General features: G+C 43.3%; 1 protein-coding gene across 13 annotated transcripts in view; it reads right to left on the reverse strand.

Moving 5' to 3' along the window:
- Positions 1-17,086, reverse strand: part of FMN1 (formin 1) — a 432,271-nt gene that overhangs the window by 289,515 nt on the left and 125,670 nt on the right. For 11 of the 13 annotated variants that reach the window (XM_042942504.1, XM_042942497.1, XM_042942498.1 and 8 more), the window contains one exon: positions 3,036-3,153. The exons of 1 other annotated variant lie outside the window; for it this stretch is intronic. In XM_042942504.1, coding sequence (XP_042798438.1) covers positions 3,036-3,153 — 118 coding nt within the window. Of the gene's footprint in view, positions 1-3,035; positions 3,154-4,773; positions 6,456-17,086 lie in introns of those variants that run through there. One more of the 13 variants, XM_042942507.1, reaches the window with a different exon arrangement.

The following is a 17,086-nucleotide window of genomic DNA, read 5'->3' on the forward strand; positions in this document are numbered from 1 at the left end:
CCCGCTGAAAGAGATTCCTCAAAAATAACAAAAACAAAACACAAAACCAAGATCATCCCACAAAGCTTGTTTCAACAGCAAACTCCTATACCCAAAGAAGGAAAGACCATTCTGAGAAGAACATGGGGTCTGTCAGTCAGACTGTCCCAATCCCAATTCCCAGGAATAGGGAGGGAAATGCTCTTTCCACTCCCAATAGGTGTGAGGCATCCCAAACACAAAGCAGGACTGCATAGACAATGAGGTAAGAGGGCACAGCACAGGAGATGGCAGAAAGCAATGTGCTCTTATTTGAGTAGAGCAATTCAGGCCCAATGAGTTAACACTGGGGCTGCTCACTGAGCAGAAGAGGTCAACTCCAGCGCCTGCAGCAAGTCTCCTGCACGATGGCTCTGATGGGTGCTGGTGATTCTCTTAGCTGGCACATCACCGAAGTTCCAAGAGCTCAAACACTGGCAGTGGAAGAGCCCCCGATGGTGGGCACAGTGTTACCAGGATGGCCCTGGAGGCTCCGATGGGCTTTAGCTGCCAAGGAAGGTAGTTGCAGTGTCACTAACTATAAATGATGCTGATGGCTCTGGGAGTGGCAGAGAGCCTCTTAGCAGTGGGCTCCAGCTACCCTCCTAGGACTAGAGAGCTCCAGAAGCCATAGTTTAAAGGGACAGATTCTCTGATACCAGCTTTCTTTTTATCCTTGAACAAAAGGTGAACCTATGGTAATTAGGTGATCTCTTAAGACCTTGGTGGGGGGGCGGGGGGAAATCAATGAATGATAAACTCTGTATAAAGGAAAATCCAAGCAGTAGCAAGTCTGAAGGGTCTGAGGGCGGCACAAGGACAGTGTAGGACTCATGATGAAAAACACCATTTCTTTCCCAGCTCTGCCAAGGACCAGGCTTAAATGTTCACAGCACAGAATTCCAACAACACACTTGAAATAGGAATGCTAGAGTCTTATACACCTAAGGATAAATAAAGAGCACTGAAGACATAAAAGCTTAAGACTTCAAACACCTTAAATATCCTGAATCTAATCTCACGGTTTCTGTGTCTCTGCAGAGTGGCAAATTTTGTAGGTTTCCCTCAAGGCAGGGAAACCAATGGCAACAACATAAAATGCTTTAAACAATACACCAAATGCTTACAAGGCTCCAGTTTTCTCAACAACAGTTTAAGAAAATCACAAGGAAAATGCTATAGCTTCCTCAAAATTAGCAATCAATGACAAGGCAACCCTACGCTAAGATCAAGTAATGGGGTAAAAAATAGGTAACTGCAGGCACTTTATCTTCTTTGACACCCACCGAAAGGACATCAGGAGAGTAAGGAGCACCTAGAAGCCTCTAAGAAAGTGCAGCACCAGACCTGGCAGCATGGGAAGAAAGTGCTGCCACCCGTGGGAACCGGCTGGGGACTTGGGAGGCCTTCTTCGGACAATACCCAGCCCTCTGGGTCACTGTGCTGTCACGGCTCATCCAGGAGCCCCACTATTATGGGTACTTCCCACCCACATCTCATCCAAGACCTCAGGAAGCTGTGAGAATACATTTCATGACAAGCCAAGACTGGGAAAGCCACTGAGGAGGTCAACTACAGTGTTCCTCTGACTTTCCGGAAATGGACTAAGGAATCTCTGTAGAGGTATAAATGCCCCCAAATAGGACTTGAAGTGGATTAGAAAGCCATGTATGACATTTAGTTACTTCTCTACTCAGCAAATGCCCGTCATTATACAGAAGACTGCCCCAACACACCAACAGGAACAAGACTTGGATCACCAATATGAACTAGGAATCAGAACTCTCAGTGGTTCTGGTTTTCCATGAAAGCAAACATTAGCACTTTTAATTGTTCAAACTGTGCCAGATCATGAGAAAGAACTTGGTAGGTGGTTCAATTATTGCAACCACCAACACTCCAATTCTGGAAAAAAATCAACTGCAGGCAAGAAGACTGGAACAGCTGTATATATTTTTTTCGCTGAGGCTATGACACTTTTCATTCTGTAAGTTAAGCACTACAGGAAAAAAAAAATGCTATGAAGTAGTTGATGCCTTGCGAGAGCCACAAGTTTGCAATTGTGTAAGTGGAGGCTAAAAGCCATCAGATTGTAGAAGTGAAGATTCATCTGCCAACTTAAAATATATCTGTATTCTCAATCACTAAAGTAATTTAAGATACTGCAGAAAACCCACATATTACTAAACCATCCCAAATTTGATCCATTCATGTTTATCAGTGAATAGGAAGCAAAGTCTTTTTCCGTAAACAGACTGATCTTCATGTACACACATATCCGAAGACAACCAGCAAAATATGAACCTGAATAGATAATCTTCCAATATCAGGACAAAAACAAAGAGCTTTCATCCAAGATACATAAACACATATATTCAATCAAGATACGCCATCCTCTACTTTTTTTTTTTTTCCCCCTGTGAACCTTCCAGTTAGAGTAAAAATATCTAAATGCCCGTTCCATTTTAACATATTCAAGCAAAGCTCCTGGGAAGGTTTCCAGAGAGTTAGATTGCTTTAAAATTGGCCATGCATTAAATAAAGCTTTGTGTAACAAAAGTGAAAGAGTAACTGATACAGCCTCTGTACATTCACTCCACACAAGGTTCCTGTAGCTCAAAAGCATTCTCAAAGACAAACAACAAATCGGTTTGCAGCTCTGGAGAATCATACTCTGCCTCTTCCAGCAACCCCGCCAGCTCACAACAGTATGAAGAATACCACCTGCTTCCTGAGGAATGTGTAATCTACCTGCTCGGTTAGCTCCCCAAAGGTTCTCCTACTTTACACACCTGGCCCCCCGTCATTCATTCCACTGCATTCACCTTTCATCTCTGAGAGATTCATTAATGATAACTGTGCAAAGGTTCCCTTTAACAGCACAACCCAAAAGAAAAGGCTTCAATCTTACATTTAACAGCGAAACAAAAACTCAAATTCTGGGAGTCCTGAAGTAGCACTAAAAGCCACTGCAGCAAAGGATTCATTTCTGGGTACCTGGCTTCTTTTCCCATTACCTGCTTCGGTGTACTTCAATCCCACTTTTTCTTCTGTGTCTTTTGTCTTTGGGGGTGGCCAGACAGCTTGGAGTCTGCCGGGAGTCCTATCGTCCTGCTCAGTGGGGCTGTGGTCAGGCTGTGGAAAAGCGGGGAAAGAAAAAGTTAAATGAAATGTGGTCAATGCCATTGAATCCCTGAAAACATGCTAACTCTAACCCTAAAATCACTTTTAATGGCCTGTTGCACATTGCACTCATTCACTGTAATTGAAACTTCTCACTCCAGAATGACCCTTTTCCAGAAAGGTAAAGTGATCAGTTGGGAGGCTGTGGGGGGGGGGGGGGGGGGGGGGACACACACACACACACTCAAGACCATGTGTGATACAACAAATAATACATGATGTTTATCATACAACTATCTAAAAAGAAATCACAAACTTTGAACTGAAGACATAGATATAAATGTACTATAATCAGGTACATTTATAGGAATGTTAATAGAATAGATAAATCCCAAACAACTCAGCTGTAGGTCAAGATACACCTCTCTAAGCACAACACATTGCTGATTTCAATTTGTTTTCCTTTCCTTTTCTTTCAATAAATGAGATGGCCTTCATACTCAAGCCATTTTTATAGGGGTTGAGTTTTACAACTAGGAGAATGCTATATCGCGTTTAGTTCTTAACTACAGCCTAAGAATGTTTCCAAAGATTTTAAAATTTTAACATCTTTACTGATCAAGTATATAAGAGGGGATGATAACTGTATGCTGAGTTGACACTAAAATTCTTTTTTTTTTTTAATTTTTTTTCAACGTTTTTTATTTATTTTTGGGACAGAGAGAGACAGAACATGAACGGGGGAGGGGCAGAGAGAGAGGGAGACACAGAATCGGAAACAGGCTCCAGGCTCCGAGCCATCAGCCCAGAGCCTGACGCGGGGCTCGAACTCACGGACCGCGAGATCGTGACCTGGCTGAAGTCGGACGCTTAACCGACTGCGCCACCCAGGCGCCCGACACTAAAATTCTACTCACGGTTCTCGTGAACCTTTAGGATCTGTTAGACAGGTGTCTGCTAGTCTTCATGAATTACCTGAATTTTCTTAATAGTAGCAGCCTTCGCTAATTAGGTGCTTACCGGGTACTAACTTGACTTAATCTTCACAACTGCCCTGTAAGGTGAAGGCTATTCCGTTCATTACTCGGACGAGGGGATGGAGGTTCAGAGGGGACCAAGGTCACCCGGCCAAGAAATGGCAGAGTTAGAATTAAAACCGGGTCTCAATCTAAACCTAGTGATCAGGGTGCCTTGTAACCAACACGGGGACATTTTAATCCTAACACAAACACCTATGTCGCCAAATGGCAGACTTTCAAAGTTAAAATATAGTTTTTGCAGAGGTATAATTAGGTGGTGAGAAAATCCGGGCTGTTTCTCCCTCCTGCATCGCAGCCTCGTGCTGCCTAGTTTTTATAAGAACATCTATTAATGCTTAAGCTCAGAGTGACAGTTTCCCTTTCCTACCCACACATCTTTATGTATAGCCCTTTTATGACACTCCAGAAAAATATAAGGAAGACAGAAAACGCCAGTTTCACTCCTTACCCCTTACAAGGATGATTTGATCTTAATCCTCTTCACCTAGAAGAGACTAACAATAGGTAGTTGGGACTCGCTTTTGAGAGGAAACCTGAAAACTACAGGTTTCACTGCATCTTAGGACAAAACACAAAACCCAATTCTACATACGCTTTTGGAATCAGAGGGGCCATCCCCTGGCCTTGACCTGGATCGCTCAAACACAGCTCTCAGGGACTCCTTCTCATGCTTCATCTTGCGCTTGATAGCTTCCAACTCCGAGGTGTCAGCTGTGGTCCCCTTTTTGGGGGGACGAACGAATATGGCTTTAAAGGCCTCGAGGGCGGTCTCTGGAGGCTTTGGCTTGACCTCTCCACCCTGAGTTTGGGCTCCGCTGGGGCCGCTCTGGCTCTCCTGGGCAGCACCGCAGCCCATCTCTTCCTTTCTGGGCTGTTCAGGGTCTCCTGCCCTCACTTCTGCTTTGGGCATGTCAAGGATGAACAGCTGAGAGAGCTGCTCCAGGAGAGTGGGAGTGGCCTTTGGGTCAGCTGTCTTCTCCCCAGTCTTCACCGTCTGCGGCCCTGCCTGCGCTAAGGACTTCTGAACAGGTTGCGTCAATTTGAGCAAGGCCAGGTCTCCATCCTTTGGTTTAATTTCCGTGATGGTCTTCCCTCCCTCGCCAGTAGCCCCTTTCTTCAAGACACGAAGTCCACTAAAAAAGGCTGGAAGCTGGAATGCCTTCTCCCCAGGGACTTCTTTTTTTGACGCGGCATTCTCGGCAACACCAACAATCAAGGTCTGGTCTGTTACTGCGGGTGGATCTTGGGAACTTTCTTCTCCAGCTTGCCCTTGGACGGGGCTGTGCTCTGTCTGAAGACCACCATCACCAGGTTCAGGTTTGCTACTTATCTCGGCTGGGGTCCTCTGAGGACCTTCTGCACAGCACTCTGCATCATCCCTTTCCCCAGTGATACTATTTTCCCCACAATCACGTGGCTTTTCTTTGGGCTCCTGAGATGGCTCAGCTACAACACTGGGAGACTGTGGGCGACTGGTGTTGCTTCCCTCTTCTGGCTGCTGGCCACCATCATCAGAGTCAGAATCACTGGTGGTGTTCACAAGAGTCCCACGAACCAAAATGACATCGTCTCTGTTCACGCTCAGAGTACTGAGCGGAAGAGGCTCTTGACCCAGGAGAGAAATCCCTGCGTCTGCTATGATGCTCTGATTTCCCTTAGACTCTGTCTCCGCCCCTGCAGTCTTGCCATCATTTCCCAGGTCAGGTAGAACCTGGGCCGCTGCCTCCTGTGGATGGGAGCCATGGCTGGGATCATCCAGCTGAGGCATTGGATCCAGGACCAAACTGTGGAACGCCTTCAGGACTGCGTCTTCCTCTTCAGACTTCACAGATTCGAGCTTACTTGTAAACCCAAACAGAGTCTTCATGGAGAACTTGCTCAGGATCGACTGAGCCACTTCAAGTCTGGCTTCAGGTTTTTCTGGCTCTGAGACCTCATCACTGCCATTCAGAGAGTCTCCGACGCCCTCCATGTCTCTGCAATGCCCCCGGTGCAAGTTCTGGCTTTTGTCACTTTCCCTACTGTCTCAGTTTATCCACACCATGGGCTCTGAACTTCCAGGACAGAGAGAGCAACAGGACCCGGCAGCCTGACTCCGCCCCAAAGCAAGCACACTTGGTCTCTTTCAGGTCACTGGCTGTGTCCTCCTTCCGGTGTGAGCCAGGATGGTGTGCCCAGGGCCAGCTGTAAGAAGTCCGAAGAGCTTAATGCCCAGACGCAGCCTCGGCTGCGCACCTTACTATACACGGACTGGGGAGGCTGCTCTGCTGGGACTTCCGTATTTATTCCCGTGGACAAAAGGGGTTTTGTCGTAGGGAAAGTCAGTCTGCCCCGGTCATCCCGGCCCAGGACTTCACTGCGAGCTCCGCCCCAGTGCCTGCCTGCAGTTCTCCCGATAGCTTTCAACTTCCTCATTGGTGAGCAAGGGAGGCTCCCGAATGTGCTGAGCTGGCCAGCAGATCCTGACAGCCCTCAACCCGCCCCCCCCAACCCCCCCCCGCATCAGCCCAAGAAATTCAAAAGTGAATCAGCAGAAAAATGATGAAACGTTTCCTTTTTGCCCTTTAAATTTTGGTCAGAAGCCTGTGCACCGTCCAGGCCAAAAAACCTAGCAGCACACACAGATCAACAGCCACTTACAAAGCCCAGAGCAAAGAAATAAGAGTAGGGAAACAGATGATCTCAAAATGCCAAGAACTCTCTCAAAAGCAGTTGATTTACAGCTCTCAAAGCTGTCTTTTTTTTTTTTTTTTTTTTTTTAAATGCTTTCTTCCGCTTCCCTGCAGGTTTCATCTGGAATGCAGATTTTAGCTGGTGGGGTCTGGGGGTGGGGAACCAACACAACTGGTTTCAGATTACTGCTGTTTTAGCTCTGCCCGGGTGTCTCACTGTTCTACAAACAGGTACTTAGGCAAGCACGCCCACCACGCCCAGTGGCCACCAGCCTTAGGCGGGCAGAGTAAACAGCCCCAGCCCTAGCAGGAATGATTACCCTCCACACGCTCTGTGCCAACCCCAGGCTTCTGCTCAGCAGCTCTGACTTCCTGGTTTCCTTAGGAATCCTGATGGCCGAAGGGCACCCCGCTCTGCTTCAGTGATCCAACCAACTAAGTGAAACCTGGCATGATACAAGGTAACACACAACCTGCCTTGTTAGGCAAAGCTATTTATCAAAGGTCCCCAAGGAGCCACATTCCCCCAAAGGGCAAAACATCTGAAAGGTCTCTGTCAGTCAGGTTTCTATCACAGACCCAATTTGCCTAAAACAAGAAGGGCAGACAAAATCACCACCAACCATCAGAGCAAGGTAGTTTCCAACACTCTGATCATATGCTGGGAACTTGGCAACGAAGGACGTGGAAAAATTGCCGCTCTGTTTCCTAGCTGCATGGCTGCCTCTTGGGACAGCTTCCTGTCATACCTGAAGGTCTCAGTGTTTTTCAAATCTGGTCCAGTCAGCAGGCATTTACTAAGCACCTGGGATGGACAAGTTACTGTACTGGATCATGGCAGTCAAACTGGCTTAGGAGTAATCACCGGCCCTCTGAGCAAAGCTGCAAGAAGATTGAGCCCAAGTGTGAAACACCAACAGCAATTTATTCTGCAAAATAGAAGCTGGAGCCACAAGCTTCTTGTGCAAAACGGCAGTCTTACTTGATGTGCACCAGGGAACAGCCGTGAATGTCACTCTGATAACTTGAATCATGTTCCCCAATAAGTATTTTTTTTTTTTTTTTAATTTTTTTTTTTCAACTTTTTTTATTTATTTTTGGGACAGAGAGAGAGAGAGACAGAGCATGAACGGGGGAGGGGCAGAGAGAGAGGGAGACACAGAATCGGAAACAGGCTCCAGGCTCCGAGCCATCAGCCCAGAGCCTGACGCGGGGCTCGAACTCACGGACCGCGAGATCGTGACCTGGCTGAAGTCGGACGCTTAACCGACTGCGCCACCCAGGCGCCCCCCCAATAAGTATTAACACTGAAAAATTTTGACTGCAATACATTTCTAGCAGTGTGTTCAAAAGGAACCCTCACACAAAAAGGGTACGTATTATAATATCCCACCAATCCCTATGGAAAAGTTAAGACAGCACTTCCTGGCCCCTGGTTTGACCTGGTGTCTAAATGGAGACTTTCCCACTCACTCCTGATGCTAGTATGTATGGGATTATCAAAAGGCCGCCATAACACACAGAAAGCTTCATAGGCACCATTCAAGTCTTAGAACAGTTTCCTGTCCAGAGGAAATGCCCTTTGATAAAAATCAGACTTCTGCTTCTGCAAGAATGAGGAGAAAAGGAATCACCACATCAAATCATAAGATCAGTCTTATGTTCTTAACAACATATAGACCGTCCAACACTGATGTGTGGGGAAGAGACGTGACACCTATTTGGTGTCGACCTTTTTTTTTTTTAATTTTTTTTTAATTTTTTTTTTTTAACGTTTATTTATTTTTGAGACAGAGAGAGACAGAGCATGAACAGGGGAGGGGCAGAGAGAGAGGGAGACACGGAATCTGAAACAGGCTCCAGGCTCTGAGCTGTCAGCACAGAGCCTGACTCGGGGCTCGAACTCACAGACCGTGAGATCATGACCTGAGCCGAAGTCGGATGCTTAACCGACTGAGCCACCCAGGTGCCCCTTTTAATTTTTTTTAAAACGTTTTATTTATCTTTGAGACAGGGAGAGACAGAGCATGAACAGGGAAGGGTCAGAGAGAGGGAGACACAGAATCTGAAACAGGCCTCAGGCTCTGAGCTGTCAGCACAGAGCCCGACGCAGGGCTGGAACTCACGGACCGTGAAATCATGACCTGAGCTGAAGTCGGCCGCTTAACCGACTGAGCCACCCAGGTGCCCTGGTGTCGACCTTTTTAACTGGAGGCTCTATTTTTCTCAGACCTAACTATCAGTTTCGAGAATAAGTTTCTGAGCACTCCCAGCACATCTGGGCAAAATGGGACATAAAGTGTCCCCCAAAGGTTGTTGGCCTTTTTATACAACAGTATGGAGCAGAATTAAGATTTTCAGCATTCTCTCAATACCCACGGATGCCAATATAATTTCATGGAAGTTGTGGCAAGTCTTGAGTCCTAGGAAATGATTTGATCCCAGTCCCTGGGTTAGAGGTAAGTAAGGTATTAGGTTTATTTTAAAAATTAAGTAACCATGGGAACGCCTGGCTGGCTCAGTCGGAAAAGTGTGCAACTCGATCTTGGGGTCATGAGTTTGAGCCCCATGTTGGGTGTAGGGATTAGTTAAATAAATAAAACTTAAAAAAAAAAAAAAAAAAAAACTGTTAAGCAACCATGGCCAAGAGAACAATCCAGAAATTAAACTACTAGTCTCTCACTAGGACACAAAGTGTATTTTATCCTCTGAGATGACACAGAAGATGAACTTCACAAAACAATGTGAGAATGATCATTCTTTCCCCTTGTAACTTAGGGGAAAATCTAGAGTGGCTGATTAGAAAAAATAAAAGTCAAGCAAAAAAGCCTAGCTGGCTTGTGTACTAGTCACAGACAAAACACAGAACCCCCTGGAGTCAAACACATTAAAAAGCTTTCCCCATACAACCCTCCTTCATTTATGAAGCATAACTCTGTTACAAAGATGTATTTATCCAACAATTATTAAGCACCAACTACATACCAGGCTCCAGGGATATAAGGATGAAGAAAACCCCAGCCCTCCACTTTCATGACACATGAAGGTAAATAGGTGAGACTCAGTTTGAATAGCAACCAGTGGACCTAAGACAATTCTTTTTTTATGTTGATCTATGTTTGAGAGAAAGAGAGCACAAGCAGGGAAGGGGCAGAGAAGGAGACACAGAATCTGAAGCAGGCTCCAGGCTCTGAGCTGTCAGCACAGAGCCCAACACGGGGCTCAAACTCACGGGCTGTGAGATCATGACCTGAGCTGAAGTTGGTTGCTTAACCGACTGAGCCACCCAGGTGCCCCTGGACCTAAAACAATTCTAAGTGAAAGCAAGCAGTTACCATCTAAATAATAAAGAGAAGTAAGAGAGAGCAGCATGGTATTTCAAATAGATGTTTGAATATTGACTCTCAGACCATTAGAAATGTGACTATTGCTGGTGATTTAAGAAATCAAAAAAATGTTTGACCATAATGTTCAAATAAGAAGCCTGCAAAATTTTTAAATCGTTTTATTTTCATCATGATAAATACATTTTTTAATCCTCACACCCAACTTCCCTCTGGTAACCGTCAGTTTGTTCTCTATAGTTAAGAGTCTATTTCTTGGCTTGTCTCTCTTGCTTTCCTTTACTCATTTGTTTTGTTTCTTAAATTCCACATGGTGAAACTCTATGGTATTTGTCTTTCTCTGACTGAATTATTTCACTTAGCATAATACACTCTAGCTCTTTATCCATTCATCTACTGATGGACCCTTGGGCTGCTTCCATATCTTGGCTATTGTAAATAATGCTGCAATAAACACATGGGTACATGTATCCCTTTGAGTTAGTGTTTTTGTATTTTGGGGGAAAACACCCAGTAGAGCAGTTTCTGGATCATAGAGTAGTTCTATTTTTAACTTTTTGAGGAACCTCCATACTATTTTCCAGAGTGGCTGCACCAGTTTGCATTCCCACCAGTAGTGCAAGAGGGTTTTTCTCCACATCATCGCTAACATTTTTTCTTGTGTTGTTGATTCTACCTATAATGAAAAAGGTGTGAGCTGTTATCTCATTGTACTTTTGATTTGCATTTCCCTGAAGATGAGTGATGTTGAGCATTTTTTCATTGTCTGTTGGTAATCTGGATGTCTTCTTTGGAGAAATGTTTGTTCAGGTCTTCTGCCCATTTTTAATTGGATTATTTGTTTTTGAGCATTGAGTTGTATCAGCTCTTTATGTATTTTGGATACCAAACCTTTATCAGATAGGTCATTTGCAAATATCTTCTCCCATTCAGTAGATTGTCTTTTAATGTTGTTGTTGTTTCCATCACTGTGCAGAAGCTTTTTATTTTGACATAGTCCCAATAGTTTATTTTTGCTTATATTTCCTTTGCCTCAGGAGACCTATCTAGAAAAATGTTGCTACGGCCAATGTCAGAGACATTACTGCCTGCGCTCTGTTCTAGGATTTTTAAGAAGCCTGCAAATTGGTTGATTGGTCTTGAAAAATGAGTCTATTTAATGCTTTAACATTTTCAGGAGGAAAAATAATCACTTCTCTCCAACATCATTTATCTCAGTGTCTTATTCTGTGATGAATACTTATTGAATACCTACTACACAAAACCGGTAGAAGCCAAGACTTTCTCCTGAATCTCTTTTGTTCTGTAGGGGCCAAGGGCAGGCCACCCCAAGATGGGCCACTTTGGCATGAAGATTATTTTGTGTTGAAGGCAACGAAGATCCTGCAGGCTCAGAAAAAACTTTTTGCCCTTCTCTTCACTACATAGGAAAATCTAAACTGAGGGTTCTTCCCAGTATAATGGCTATTACCAGAGATAAATTTTATCTGAGTGACCCATCTGTATGGCAAGATAAACCTCTAGATTCCAAACATCTGCTCGTGTTGTCCTGTGAATAGCCTTCCTTCTCTTTGAAGTCCCAGACCTCCACCCAGTTTAGGATGACATACATACCTCATTTTGCCTGTCTTTGGAATTTACATGTCTGTGTGGATTCCCTGTATTTACAAAATGAAATCTGATTTTCTCCTGTTCATCTGTCTCATGTCCATTTGATTCTTAGTCTAGCTAAAAGGGGACAGGAAACTCATGCTCCTTGACAGTTTTAACCTTAAGGCCCTTAAGCCTTCTAACAGCTATACCTGTGCAAAAGGTCAGATAAAATGATTCACCTTAGACAACCGAGTTAAAACAGTTAGCACTTGACCCATGTGATGTTCTTTGTAACTATTTGTTAAAAACAATTGGTACCCAGCTACTTTAAAAGTCAACATATATTTGTGTGAAGAATTTACTACTAGTGAATTGTCCATGTTTCTCCCTTCTCACCATCCTCTCAGACTGAGGCTGAAGGCAACTGTACCTCAGTTAATAAGAACATCAGTCCCACAGACACCTGGTGAGATAAGCCTAAAAGGGTGGTTGCAGCAAAAAGGCACATCACCTGAGACCAGTCAGTAGAACCAACCTTCTTGGCTCTCATAAGGTTAGAGGAATCAGCATTAAAAAGCATTTTTTAAGTCAATTTGCAGAAATTGGACGTTGCTTAAAAGAAAAACTTCCTAAAGTCCTCCCACCCTCTACTCTTTGGAATCCCCCACCCAATCATTCAGTTTAGATAACTCCCTCCCACATTCTCATAAAACCCCAGAAAGGCAAGGGAAAAGTAGAGCAAATGAGGTCAGTTTCACAGCATCAGGCCACATGATTCTCCTGTTTCTCTTATCCAATTTATTACAAGTTCTGGGCCTGTTTTTAATGACTAATTGCTTCTAGCTTCTAAAGTGGTTCAACTAGGTTCATGTGACAATTGCTGGAGAAAAGTAGAAGGGAGTTAAAATTACTAAAGGTAAGTAAGGGTAGAGAAACTATTTCTGTAGAAGACAAGTTTATACCAGTGGACTGGGGAAAGGAAGGAAGGCAGGCAGTGGTGGATAAAGATGTGAGTGGGGTAATGAGTAGAGATGGGTTTTTTGGTCCAGGAAGGGTGTTTTAACTTACTCAACGAAGTCTGATACAAACAGTGAGATCTGAGGAAATTATGACATCACAAGCACTCAAAAAAGCCACTTGTCAAACTAATGACATCCCGTGAAAGGAGCTAAGGATTATGAAAGAATGTGGGTAGAATCAAATTGCTGGGAAGCTGAACGGGACTTCAGAAATACTAGAAATCAACTCGTTCCACATTCTTGTGTTAAAGAAGAAGCCATTTGAAATCAAGAGAAGCTAAATAACTGGCACCAGTTCACACTGCTCACATGAGCAACAAGAGAGGAAACGAGGTGTCCTGACTCCTGTTCACCTCCGGTCTTCCTACTGCCCTGGCCCATGAGCTTACCTTCCTCCGGAACAGCATCCTCCTTATGCTCACTTTCCACATCTTGGAAATGGAGTCACGAGACCAAGTACAAGACCAAGCCAGAGACCTCTTTAGGCTTCTCTTTCTATTGCAGCTTCATAGCATCCTCCCCGACTTCATGGTGTGCCTTCCCTCTCCCCACTAACACGAAACTTATAACAGCCCCTCTGGGTCAGCCCACAAGAGGCCCGCAGCAGTTTTTACTAATTGTTTAAAAACCAAAAAGCAATAGGCTGCACCTGCCCTATTGCGAGGGCCGGTCTCAGTGATTAAGGCCTTCTTCCACTGAGCAGTCTTAGTGTAAAATGTTTCTAAGACTGGTTCCACTGAGCAGTACCAAATCTCCAGGGGAAAATGAGTTGAAGGTCAGTAACAAACTAGAAAACTCTGAAAGTCAGAAAGAGAGACTGGGGCATACTTGTCAGGATGGAAGCAAATGAGAGAGCAGTGTGGATGTGATCTTTCAATGACCAGGAACCAGGGCAGGGTGCACAGTTAAGATCCTGGCCTTTGGTCCTGGGCTTACCTCCTACTCTTCTCCTTCAAGAAGCTTGACCTTGGGCAAGCAACCTATGCCTCAGCTTCCTCACCAGCATACTGGCAATAAGAAAAGTACCTACTTCATGGGTTATTAGGAGCATTAAGTGAACTAATAAGTTTGACACTCTCATCAATGCCTGGCACATAGTAGGTACCACATAGGTATGATATATTTTCATAGCAAAGTAACAACTGTTTTAGGGCCATCAACCTGCATCGAACAGATTTTTTTAGCCTTGCCAATATGAAACAAGTATTTACTGATGAACTGACAGCCCACGCAGGAAGCTGCCCCACCCAATTCCCTCCTAAATATGCACTTGGGCAGAGGGGCCCTTTGGTCTGAACAGGATCCTTTGTTATAGAAAGGCCTACTAAATACAACACCCACCCATGCCACATCTGTGCCAAGAGTGAATAGAGCATCAAAGAAAATTCTTTCAAGGGGTTCCTTGGAATGTTTTAGGGCCAATACGCTCTGGATTGTTTTTCCCATCTGTATTACCTGAAGGGAGTAAATTACCTTAAAATTCTCCCAGGTGGCCACTGTAGGAGACAAAGTTCATCATGCTCTTTAATCCTTTTCCTGTGCTCCAAGATGATTGTTAAACCAACTCAATCATTTCAGAAAAATAAATAAACAAACAAAAACACACGAATTTGGATTTTCTCAAGAAAATCCTTTTCTCAAGAGTCTATTGATAACACGCTGTTGCTGAAACCCAAAAGTGTGATCCCTAAGCACTGTGACCTCAGCCCACTTGGGGGAAGGGCTGCTCCCAGACAGTGGCTGGCCTGGGAAAGTACCCAGGTCAACTCCAGCAGGGCACTAACCATTTTCTTCTTTTGCTTGTATGCCAAGTCATTAGACTCCAAAGGCGTTACTTCATTTAAAATTTCCTTTCTCTTACAAATACCAAATCAAGGCTGAAGTAGTTATTACATTAAATGGGTAGGGTCTTACTATCAAATATTTCTAAGACTGATTCCACCAAACAGTACTAAAGGTTCTCTGGAAATGGATTCAATGTCCATGATAAAATAAAATAATGTAAGAGGGAAAAGGAAAGGCCAAGATTTACCCATGAAGCTGGAGGGGAGGGGAGAGAAGGAGTATTCTTTAAGGTACACAATTTCTTGGGACATGTTTGTGAAGGTTTTGAGCTTTTCCAAAATCAATAATATTTATGCTCCACATGGACAATCACTTCAGAAGGCATGGAGTCCATAAAGAAAGCATTTCATTGTGGCTAAAGTCGCTCTTGATAACACTTTTAGGTGAAGATCTGGAATCTAATAAACCAGAGGTAACCTATTCCTGCCTATACTCTCCTTCTTCCCCAATAGTAAAACTACATAGCCATTGGCTATGCCATAACTGTGTATCTTTGCCTTTTCCTTACATTTTTTTTTAGGTAAAAGTTATCAAGTTATCTTGAGAATATTAGTTCAAACACCAAAGATCCAGGTATTATTTCTAAATAATTTTATATTTAAATGAGGAAACAGAAAAAATTAGGGCAGGTATGGATTTACCTAAAACAAAATGAAGGTGGATGAAAAGAGCATGCATGACAGAAGAAGGGGAAGAGAACAAGCATTTTTTAGGAGGTCTATATTGTCCCAAGTGGGCACCTTTATGCAAGGTTTCTCGTGCCTTCCTTAACCCTACTATATAGCTCCATGAAAAGTATCATTAACCCCATTTTATAGATGAATGCTGTCCTGTGCAAATTTCTGCAGTGATGGAAATGATCTCTATCTGTGTGTCCAAAACAGTAGATACTAGCTACAGGTAGCCTCTGAGCACTTAAAATGTGTCTAGTGTGACTGAGAAACTAAATTTTAAATTTTATTTAACTTTAATTAATTGCCACCTATAGCTAGTGACTGCTGTACTGGACACTGCTATAGCTGTTAATACTGAGGTTCAGAGAAATTAGGTCAATCCTAAGATTACACAACCAATGAGTGGCAAAGCCAGAATTTGAACTGGATCAATCTGATTCTTAATGTTCATTCTTTTCATTACCATAAAGCCAAACTATAGTATTTGTAATAGTTCTCCTTCAAATGGAAAAGCCAGAATGGAGGCAAAATAGATCACCTCATTACCAGAACCAACTGGCTACTGAAGCTAGAAAGAATTTGCCGAGGACAGAAGGGAAACAAAGGTTATGAGCCCTGATTTGATCAGTGATGATTGCTTTAAGTTAATACTCATAATTTAGTCATTTTAAGAGACAAATATGGAAACAAGTGTGAATGCATTAAAATTACAAAGGAAAAAGTAAGGTAGGCATTGTCACAGCTACGATCCTATTTTTTCAAACACAGTTAAAGGGAGGGCAAAGAGAAGAGGGGCAAGAGTTATGGCTTTGAAATGGGACGTGTTTGGGTTCAATATGAAAATTACTTATCACATACTAGCTGTGTCACTGAGGCAAGTTCCTTAACATCTCTGAACTAGTATCTACATTTATAGAATTGGAAAAATACTTAACTCATAGGACTGTACTAAGAACTGAATGTGCTAATATTCCTAACCCCGTGCTTGCTTCATCACCAAAGACATTCGATAAATAGTGGCTGTCATTGTAGAGTATGGTTAGTTGCAGGGATCAGTGGGTGAAAGAATCACATTCCCAGAGTTATGACATATACTCACTATTGCCTCCTTTTTGTACATCATTTTAATTTGGCATTTAAACCAAAGTATATACAGCATGACTGTCACTTTCAATGCTTTAAAAAGTATCATGAAATATTCTGAAAGAATGTTTTAACAGCTCCCAGAATCAAGGTCTTTTACTTTCTGTAGATGGAGAGGGAAGTTTATGATATATGTTATACACAGGACATTTATGGAGTAGCTGCAGTCCTTAATGCAATTTAGAAATAATGGTAATAATAAATCAAGATGGCTTAATTAAAGCCTATAAAAATCAAAAGGCAAGAGAAAAACAACTAGGCCATACACACTGGAACCTCACGTTAACATAGGAGTCCCCTGAGCATTCTATAGGCAAAGGCTAGTACTTCCTTTAAAACTCGAAATGGGTCATATGGGATTGTCGTTTTAACCACAAATGTCCATGTGTATCCTGGAGAGAGAAGAAAAATGCTTTTCTGAAATACACACATGAAACATAAATGATACATGTAGAATCCGGAGAGCAGGCTTTAAAGAGACCATGTGAAGCTCACAGGACTCAGTCCAGTGAGTACACATAGAGCTGTAGTTTCTTTTTTTTCTTTTAAATTTTTTTAACGTTTTTTTATTTTTGAGATGGGGAGAGACAGAGCATGAACAGGGGAGGGTCAGAG

The sequence above is a fragment of the Panthera leo genome, chromosome B3 (genome assembly GCF_018350215.1).
Source record: "Panthera leo isolate Ple1 chromosome B3, P.leo_Ple1_pat1.1, whole genome shotgun sequence".
Lineage (NCBI taxonomy): Eukaryota > Metazoa > Chordata > Mammalia > Carnivora > Felidae > Panthera > Panthera leo.